Below are 10,129 nucleotides of genomic sequence, written 5' to 3' on the forward strand. Positions count from 1 at the left end.
GGTCCCTCAGCAGGAGCAGGGCTTTGGCAGTGCTGGTGGCCTGGCCTTAGGAGGACTGAGGTGATTAGAAAAGGGCATTCACCTGGGGAGTGAGGAGATGGACACGAGGGACAAAATATGAAGGTGCTGAAACTAATTTTAAAATAAAAATTAAGAAACCCACCTACCTTGATAAGTCTTGACCAAAAAATGAGTATTGTGACCATACCTAGTTCTTTTTGCCATGTGTGTTTAATTTGTCCGATGGTCTAGGGAGCAGGTCCAGTTGCCACGGTCACCACTGGGCTGTGGTTGTTCTGTCCTCAGTGAGGGACACTTGAAGGCATTTTAGCAGAGGATGAGGGGTAAGGTGGTTTGGACAGGGTCTAACAATTAAAATGCGTGGGGATGGGGGTGGGAAGCAGAACCTGCGGTCACTAGAGGCCCTGATTTAGAAAATGTAAGCAGATGCTCTTGTCCTCAGTTACACGCCCAGGTGGTCTCTCAGAGAATTATTTAATAGAATTACACACTTTGGGCTCAGATGCTTCCAACCACAAAAGTGGGAGCACATCTATGAGCACCAGTCTTCCCTCCATAGAATCAGTACACATCAGACTTTTTTCTTTGGCTCCCATCCTGTGGGTCCAATCAAGCCTGGGCGCATCTGACAGAATCCCGGGGCCGTTTGCCTCCTAGCCTCAGTGTCTCCCGTGTGGCTACAGCTTGAGTTCACTGGGCATCGGCTCCCCTCTCAGGCCAGCCAGCAAGTTGTTAGCTGCCAACAAGGACATGGTGTTTCGGGTTCTATGGGTGGCACTGCCAATGTGGGGCAGGATCACTGGAAAGGAGAGGAAGAAAGGGAAATGAGGAGGGTGATTCAGGAGCCTTAACTCGGGCCCTTTTTTCATGGCTAGGATGTGCCAATAAAAAGATTTGCCTTCCCTCCTCTCACTAAGCACTCTATTTCCCCAGGGCTACCGAAACCCAGATGCAAGGGTGACAAGAATTACGTATCCTGAACACAAGAATGTCAGGGCTAGAAGGAGTCTTGGAGCCTGTCTAGACGCAGCCCTTCAAATATCAGATGGTGAAACTAGGTGACGCCCTGGGCTTCTGATCTCCCGAAATAACTAGATGAAAGGCTGGACAGCACAGCTGCTTCTGGCCCCACTGCAGAACAAGTGAGGTCACTCGTCCCTAAAGCACACCTTTCAAAAGCAGTACCCAGGGCACCGAGCTAAAGGCCCAGGGCTTGGGGGGATGGGAGATTTCCCAGCTCCGGGCAACAGCCTGGCCATCACAGCCAGTGTTCCTCTCAGACGGGCACGGGGGCGGGGATGGTAGAGCTTCCAAGGGCTCCAATAATGGGAGCATTCACTGTGGGGAAGGCAGCTACGGCATTTCTCTTTGGTTTTCCCTTCCAGAATGTAAGTAAAGGACAGGGACTGGCCCAGACAACCTGAGGCCCCTTCGACTCGGTTATATATTAGACTGGAGGCAGAAACCACGTCAGCTAGCTGAACAGAGAGACCGTAATATAAAGAACTGTTAGCGGTAACTGAGGAGTCTAAAGAGGAATGCTAAGTAAGTGGTTCTCACAGTGCTCCCCGGCCAACGGGCAGCAGCAGCGTGGGAGACATTAGGAGCACATTCTCAGGCCTCATCCCTGAGGCAGAAGCATGGGGGGGCCCGGCACCGTGTGTTTGATCAGTCCCTCCAGGTGACCGATGAACAAAAAAGTTTGAGAACCACTGCACTAAGGTGTCACGGGATGAGATGCCAGACGCATCTACCTCCCTGGGGGCTAGGGGACAGGGAAAAGGGTATGACTTAAAACTTAGCCTGAGAAAGGGCGTTTGGAGCTGCGACTCCCACCTCTGGCGGCTGTGGCTTGTGTCTCTGGGGGCACGGTGCTTAACCCGAGTGTTGGGAGAACTGCAAGCCGGCTTCACAAGCCGTGGCGGGAAGGAACCAGGGCCGGGTGAAGTGTTGCTGGTAAAGCACAGTTCTTACCGCAGTTTTTCAGGGTCAGGAGAGGGTGGTTTGTAGGCAGTGGTTCCGGGGTTGTCACATCCAGTCCAGCAGCTGCAATCTGACCACTGGCCAGGGCCTGGTACAGGTCGTCCTGGTCCACCACTTCTCCCCTGAGAATGACAGTGATGTGGGTGCCCCAAAGCTCCCTCTACCCAGGTCGCCTTTAGGGCAGAACCACCCAGAGAATGAATTTTCCCATCAACCTGGCACTTGGCACTAACTTTCAAAGCAGTAAGCCTTATAGTATACTTATTTATAGTTTGTACAGTAATACAGAGAACCCCAGCCTGCCACTTTCGAGCTGTGTGACCTTGGGCAAGTGTCTCAAATTCTCTGTGCCTCAGGGTCCTCCTCTGTATGATAGGGAGAATACTACCTAACTCCCAGGAGTGCTAGGAGGATCAAAGCTTACTTACACGCACCACTACATGAACGGGACCCAGAGCCTGCATGTGTGTTGGGATCCTGACCACCGGCTGACAAGCACTGCAGCAAGTGTCAGGCACCTGCCCAACTGCAGGCAGAGACCTGAGGATACACCCAACTACATCCATCCAAGTGAGCAGACATCCTTCCCATCAATGAACCACTGGAGTAGAGATCTGGTTTGCTAAAGACTTCACATCGTGCACTCAACGGTACTCGTGCAGCAATAACCCAGTGCCCTGAAGTACTGGGTACATGACGGAAGCAACGACACTGTTGGCATCAGTGCGAGCCCTGTGTTCCTGCATGTTCACTCCACCCCAAAGGCACCCCCTTTGCAGCTAAACGTCAGTAACTACAGGCACCTCTGGGGTGGATGAGCCCTTGGAGTCCCCTCCCATTGCCCATCTTTGCCTCCAAATTGATTTAAGTGGGTTCAAAGGGCACTAGCTAAGAAGGGGTTGGAGTGGCAGAGAGGGAAGGTCTGCCCCCATAACATGTTCAGTGGCCTAAAGGCACCCTGGGGACATTCTGAGGACCCAAGACAACCTGGGTTTTGGGTCTGTCTGCCCAGGAGCATGAGGGTTCAAGCTGTCATTGACTCACACAGACAGACCCAGGCTCAGCACCATGAAGGTCGGCCTCCAAAGGGCTGGAAAGAACATTAAGGCCACCCCTTTGTGGTTAGAGGTACAGGGTTACCTGGTAACTTGCTGCCACGGTGCCTTCACTTCCTGAGCAAGGCCAAGGGTACTGCTGGGAACCAGACAGGCCAGGCCCTGCTCTGAGCACCTGGGACATGCTCTGGGGCCTTTACTGTATTTCTGAGTTGTCTGGTTGATTGGTTTATCAAGGGCAGTAAGCTCAGCCTGAGTCTCACTGACAGCCCATGGGGAAGAAAAACCTCAGGTCACAGCAACAGGGACAGCCCCTCTCTAGGCTTGCCTGGTGACCCAGGGTACCTGCTGATGTTGACAAACACGGCCGTTTTCTTCATCTGCTGGAAGAAGTCCTTGTTGCAGAGCCCCCTGGTTGCAGGTGTTAAGGAGCAGGCCACGACGATGAAATCAGACTCAGCGGCCAGCTGCTGGGTGGACACTGGGGGAGGGCAGGGCTCCATCAGGTTCTGTGTCCCAGGTTAGAGACAGCAAGAGGGTGGGAACCTTGACCATTCCTCCCTCCGTCCATAATGGAAACTCCCAAGATGCTTCCTGAAGGTCTTGTCTCTACGTGGAGAACTCTAATAACCACACAAAGTCAACAGACACTCGTGGGATCCTGGTGTGTTACATCATTCAGCCAGCCCCCTGCTCTAAAGGTGGGGAACTGAGGCCAGACAGGGGCAGGAGCTTATTCAAGGTCACACAATGGGATCTGGACCACTCTGGCTTTCACCACCTTCGAGGCCCAATGTGCCAAGGGGGTGGAGTGGCTGAAATCCAGCCTGCCCCCCGCTCAACACGCTGTGCGCCTGCCAGGGAGCTGGATCCACCCGGACACAAGGCTGGCGGGTAAGTGCTCACCAGTTTATTAAGAAAACTGCGTGCAAGTTCCCAGCAATTCCTTATATGTGTCACCATCCCTGCTGCTCTGTTTGTACATGGACAATGGTGATAAAAGACCCTGCAAGACAGGAGACTTGGAGTCCCTCTGGCATTGAGGGTACTCACTGTGTGGCCTGGGTGAGGCCCTTTGCTCCCTGAATGGGCCTCTGCGTGCAGGGGCAGGGAGGTCAGACAACACCTAAGGCACACCACAGACACCACGGAGCTCCTGCAGCCTGCCCCAAAGTGCTGCCATTACAGCAAACACGGAGAACCATCCAGCCGAGCACAGGTGGGGTTCCTGTGGAAACCGAGGTTTTACTTACCAAACTCTGCCTGGAGTTCCTCTGCTTCCTGAGGCCTGGGCTGGCGCCCTGTGTAAAGCAATCTCTGGACACCAAATGGTTTCAGACACCGAGCAATGGCCTGGCCTGGAGGCAAGGAGTCAGAGTCAGCGCTTGTTCCCAGTCCCTCAGAGGGCAGGGCAGCGCCCAGCAGCTCCAGAGAGCGGGAGCCCCTGGGGGAAGGGTGGGGGTGGGGAGGCCCTTCCCAACATTAACCACTCCTGCCACACTGTACCCAGCCCCCTGCCAGCCCACACTGCCCTCAGGGGTCCGTGTGATAGTCCTTCAGGGATCTGAAGGCAGCACCACAGCTCCTGTGTGGCTGTGACTGACGTGCCGTCCTCACACGGTGCTGGCCATCTTGAGGGCCATCTACTAGCCTTCCCTGAGCACTGGATCTGGCAGCCCAGCAGAGGTCTGAGCACACGGTCCCCTTCCTCCTTCTGGACCCTCTGCTTCTGGTGGTGCACCAACAGACCCCACCCGACTTTCTGGTGGCGCTGCCCAACTGCCGACTCACCCCGACCCTGACCCTTTGCAGGGCCAACTGCCGGGACGGGCTTGGGCAGCTGGATTTTCAGACGCAGAGCACGTCCCAAAGCTGCTGGCTTCTTCCAAGCAGCCCTCTAGTGTGGGAGGCAGGGCTGCTAGCTGGCCGGACAATTTATGCACCCCTCCCGTCCTCACCCTCACCTCTGCACCAGGCAGGGTGCCAGAGAGCCACCGGCCTATGGCAGGCTTCTCCAGCGCTGGGGGCCACTGGAAGAAAAGTAGCTCTGCCCCGCCTCAGAATCACAGGTAAGCTCTGTCCGCTGGACCCTCTGGTTCCTGAATTAAGGCTTTAGGAGTCAGATGCCTTCCAGAACCCAGGCCTGGGGCAGCGTGGGCTCTCCCACAGTAAACCCCTCCTAAAAGTCCCGACCCTGCAGCCATCATCGCTTTCATCTGTCCTGTATGCAGCTATAGTCATAAAGAACCCTGGCTCTTACAACTTGCTTCTATCATCTGATGAGTTCTTAAGGAACTCCTTATTTTATTTTTTGGCCTGTGTTTTACAATGCTGTGTCTTCTCGCTAGAGGTATCCCTACTGCACCCAGGTACGGTGACTCTTTCCAAAGAAGTATTGTCAGCATCTGGACACGGGTGCCAGAGACTCAAACCAAGACGTGAGAGCCAGGGTGCCAATCTGGGTAGATGGGAGCCTCACCTATGCGCCCCAGCCCAATGATGCCAACGGTGCTCTGTGTGAGGCCGTAGCCACACATCCACAGGGGCTTCCACGAGGTCCAGCCGCCACTGCAGGGAGAGAGAGGGACGGGTTAGAGGCTCTGGTCTCAGGCAAAGATGAGGGCCGCTGCGCAGACCCCGTGGTGCAAGGGACAGGCCCAGCCCTCCAGTCAAGGATTGAGAGGAGCATGCGTTACCCCTACAGCCACTGGGTGTTGCCGATAAGCAGCGTGACTGACTCTTCCTTTAAAGCCACTGGGGACACAGAGTCCGGAGGCTGGAAGGGGCCTTACAGGTTCTCCCCCCATTTTGCAGACGGGAAAACTGAGACAAGAAAGGGCAATCTATGTGAGGTCACACAGCCAGGGAAGAGCAGCAGGATGTAGGATTCCCAAAGCAGTATTCTCGGCGCTCCAGGGAAGCCACAGGCCCACCCCTTTGCCTTGGGTGGACAGGGGAACAGAGCCTGTCTTCAGTCACCTCCAATGAAGGGACCAACCCCCTCGACAGAAGGGTGAGAGTGTCTAGTCAGCCCCATGCAGCCTCTGTCCCTGCCACATCCCCACCTCAAATCCCCTCTCCCAGTACACATTCTCTGAGAGCCTGCATCTGCACGCCTCCTGGCCTTTGCTCGAGCCAGTCCCCGCACCTGGAGTACGTTTCCCAACTCTGGATGTACAGACTCACATCTCTGATCTGAAACCCTCAGGCCAGAATTTTTAAATTTTCAGATTTTAGGAAGGTGTTAAGGTACATATGCTATATTCTACATAACACCCTCAACAGCATCTGGGGTAGCACCCGTATCAAGCTGCTGGGTGGACAAGTATCAAGCACATTGGTGTATCTGCAGCGAAATGAAACAACCTTCAGTTTCCAGAGACTTTTGGATTCCCACATGATGGTGCACAGGGCCCTCTAAGGGCTCAGGAGGACGCCCACCGGCTACCACTTCCACGCAGCCTTCCCTGATCCACGCTCCTCCCCCACAATTTCCCTTCACACCCTGTTTATTTCAGCTCTGCTGTGCATTGCAGTATTGTGCCTGAGTCTGTCCCCCCTCATTAGTTGGGGCACAGCCGGGGACAGGATCACCTCTGGTCCAGGGTGACACCGGGTGCTCAAGTACCAGCTGCTGAGCAGAGTCGACTTCCCTGCCAAGTGTTCACTCACTTCTTCACCTCCTCGATGGCCTCAGGCAACCGGCGACAGGTGGTGAGCAGCAGGGAGACGGCGAGTTCGGCCGTGGCATCTGTCAGGACATCTGGGGTGTAGCCCACACGGATCCCACTACGAATCAAAGATTTGGTGGTAACACTGGCCTCAAGCACCTTCACCAATTTCTACTGCTGGGACATTGCCGTGATACAGCTTTGTTCACTCTTTGCGCTGCCTGTCAGGAAGCTCAGAGCTGTAAGTGAGCACTCAGGAATGGCCAGCCCTCATTCCCATCTTGATTATCTCCCATTTTGAGAAGGATATAAGATGGAAGATTGGGGTCCAAAGTCTGGAGCCAGTAACTACTTAACTTTTCTGAACTTCCTCATCTAAAGAGGGAAATAATAATACTTGCCTTTTCTACTTGAAGGGGTTGTTGTGGGGGTCAAAAAAAAGAATGAATGTGAAAGGGTGTCACCTGGATACTGTTACCCACTGCTTCTGACTGCTCGGCCTTACCTTAACTGATGTGTGCACACATGAGCAGATTTTATTATCAGCTACCTTACATTTTCATTGAATGGTCAAAGAATATGAAGAAAAAAATACTCAGCTCCTCTTTTTCCCTCTCTGGTAGTCACCCCTCACTCCAGGCCCTGCTTCCAGAGCCCAAGCTGCATTTACCGCTTCTTGATTTCATCCAAAGCCAAGTGGTCGACACCCACGGACATTGTGCTGATGACTTTGAGATTGGCTCCTGTTGGGCAGAAAAAGCATTGTTTGTATCTTTCCTCAGGGGATTCAAGGCCCTCCTACATACTATAGACAGGTCCAGAAAAGGCAGGGCCCTGCTCAAGGTCATAAAGCAAGGCTGAGCAGAGCTGGACGAGGGCCTGGGGCCCTGGCTCTCCTCCACACCATGGTCTTTGCCCTCCTAAGGCCTCCCTCTGGGGACTCACCACCAGGAGAGAGGGGCAAAGTGTGTGCCATTTGGAACTGCACACAACTGCTCCCTCTGGCCCAGGTCTGCAGTGAATGCCCTCAGAGCTCAGAGAGGTCACTGAAGACCCGCTCGGGAACCAGCAGCAGCAGGCTGATACGTCCACCAGGGCCAAGACACTCTTGGGACCCTCCCCGGGCCTGCCCAGTGCACACACCTGCGGCGTCCAGGAGCTTCTTGTCTATGCGGTCAGAGAGGAGGCAGAGCAGGCCATGGGCCCCGGCCACGCCCCGTTCCAGGTCCTTGCTGGGGATGGGCTCATCGGAATCCCACTGCTCCACCTCACAGCTGAAGGCAAAGGAAAGACCGCTCAGAAGTGCGGGAGCCCCGCAGGTGTCCCCGGGCCCCCAAAGCCCCTCCAGCCCCCTGCAGACCCCTCTCAGAGTGGGAAACATTGTCTTCTGCTTGCTCTGGCCTCAAGCTGCCTGGGGCTGGCTGAGGCGAGTCAAGGTCAGGCGTGGGTGGCCTCAGAACTGTCCTGAGGGTGAAGGGCTGTCACAGACCACAGCTCTCTGACAAGGACCGAAAGGGGCCTAAAGTGAAAGGAGAAAGTCACGGGGACGGCTCTCAGCTCAACACAAGGAAGCGCTTTCTTACCCCTACAGGAGGCCTCACAGGTAGTGAGCTCCCGGGCCTGGGCTGCCTATTGTTGGGAAGGCCAGTGGGGGGAAATCAGATGGGGCTTGATTTCCCTGTCCAGTTGCACATCCTCTCCTATGAGTCCATGAAATGAAAAACTCTTGTTCTTGACTTTGTACTTGGACAAGATCAAAGCAGTTCAACATGGAGGAGTTTCAGGGGGCACTTCCATGGTGGCCGGTGGGCACGGGGCATGTTTCCCTGTGGTGCTGCCCAACCTCCCAGCCCTTGACATTTAATTCTGTGCAGCCAACACGTACGGAGCATCTACATGCGCAAGACACAGAGCTGCTGGCACTTCCCAGAATTCCCCGCTGCGGCACCTCCATGCCTAAGCCCCAGGCACAGGCTTCCTTTCACCCTCCTTTGATGGTGGCACAGCGCTATAGCAGTGTGAGCTGCCGCCATTAGTGCCCTTGTTGTTTTTGCCCTCCCCTCTTCCCCCCTCAATGCTTGGTACATGGCAAGTCCTCAGCAAAGGTTTCATTGCATTGAATGAAATGAACAAATCTCTTTCCCCTTGCACTGGTCTCTGAGGCTGGGTTCCACCTTCTCCCTGCCTGATATGGGCAGTGCAAACCTGCATAATGCAGGGCTCAGACTGCAGCTGACAGAGCAAAGTTCACATCCCAGCTGTGCCACACACAGTCATTGGGGAAGGTACTTAACCTGACCCAGTTTTCTCTGTAAAGTGGGAATTACTGTACCGACTTCACAGTACTGAAGGATTAAGAGTTTACGTATATGAAGCACCTGGCAAAGCTGACCTGCAGGGTTCAATTTAAGAAATGCTACCAGAGGCCCCCTGCCAACTGTCCAAAGGGACCAGGTAATCCAGTGACTGCTAAGGTCCCTGACCTGGCCAAGTGACCACAGAGGGTAAAAGATTAACAGCCTGTCCCTTGAGTCATGGGCTGTCTTCCCTCTCCCCAGGGCCATGGCTGGGGAGGGCTCCAGCCGTTTCCCCCACCCACACTGCAAGGGCCAGGGGAGCTGCGGGTCCCAGCGTCACTGCAACGGGCCTGGAGAAAGCTGGGCCCCAGAGAACTTTCTCTAAGCTTCCCCAAACTCCAAGACAGTCCTGGCCAGGCACAGGTTGGAAAGTTCGGCCAAGGTCCAAGCGCAGGATCCCGGATTTGACGCCACGGACCGAGCCGTCCGCCCCACCAAAAATAACTAACTGGGCCTCGGGAGGCCTACCCCGACCCGCCCGGAGACGCTGAGTCAGCCAGCGTACTGGGTGCCCGAGGTCCCGGAGCGGCGCCTGGGGCTCTGCAGCCCCTTCCCGCGACGCCACCCGCAGAACTCGCGCCCGGAGGGCGGGGACTCGGCGCGCGGAGCGCTGCAGGGGCGCGGGGCTCTTACTCTGCGGCCCGGGCGAGCGCGGCGCTGCCCTCGGGGGGGATCCTGCGCGTCACAAACACCTTCATAAGTCGCACAGGCCTCATTCACCTTCCAGCCGCCGGATACTGAGCCGGACCCCGCGGGCGGAAGCAGTCTGGGAAGGGGGCGGGTCCTCGGGAGGGCCGGGCCCGGAGCAGGAGGGGCGGGGGCAGAGTGGGGGCGTGTGGGGTTCCAGCTGTGCAGTGAGCTAGTGGCACTGACGGTGTGTCTGTGTGGGGGTAACTGGGGCTCCGCGTGTACGCCTTGTACCTGTGTGTGTGTGTGTGTGTGTGTGTGTGTGTGTGTGTGTGTGTGAGAGAGATCAAGCCTTAATGAAACAGACTGGTTCTGGGGCTGGTGCCAGGCTCGTATCCTTGGCCTGCTACCTCTG

The 10,129-nt window shown here is 55.6% G+C and overlaps 1 protein-coding gene across 1 annotated transcript; it reads right to left on the minus strand.

The window, feature by feature from the left end:
• Positions 1–212: 212 nt before the first annotated feature.
• GRHPR (glyoxylate and hydroxypyruvate reductase) lies at positions 213–9,852 on the minus strand. Its single transcript, XM_032635478.1, has 9 exons — positions 9,721–9,852; positions 7,874–8,004; positions 7,401–7,473; positions 6,732–6,848; positions 5,539–5,627; positions 4,313–4,417; positions 3,405–3,540; positions 1,996–2,126; positions 213–820 (listed from the first exon to the last, which is right to left on the minus strand). Exons 1-9 carry the CDS (start codon positions 9,801–9,803, stop codon positions 699–701), a joined length of 987 nt encoding a protein of 328 aa, XP_032491369.1. The 5' UTR covers positions 9,804–9,852; the 3' UTR covers positions 213–698.
• Between the last annotated feature and the right edge of the window lie 277 nt (positions 9,853–10,129).

Source organism: Phocoena sinus, chromosome 6 (assembly GCF_008692025.1).
Source record: "Phocoena sinus isolate mPhoSin1 chromosome 6, mPhoSin1.pri, whole genome shotgun sequence".
Lineage (NCBI taxonomy): Eukaryota > Metazoa > Chordata > Mammalia > Artiodactyla > Phocoenidae > Phocoena > Phocoena sinus.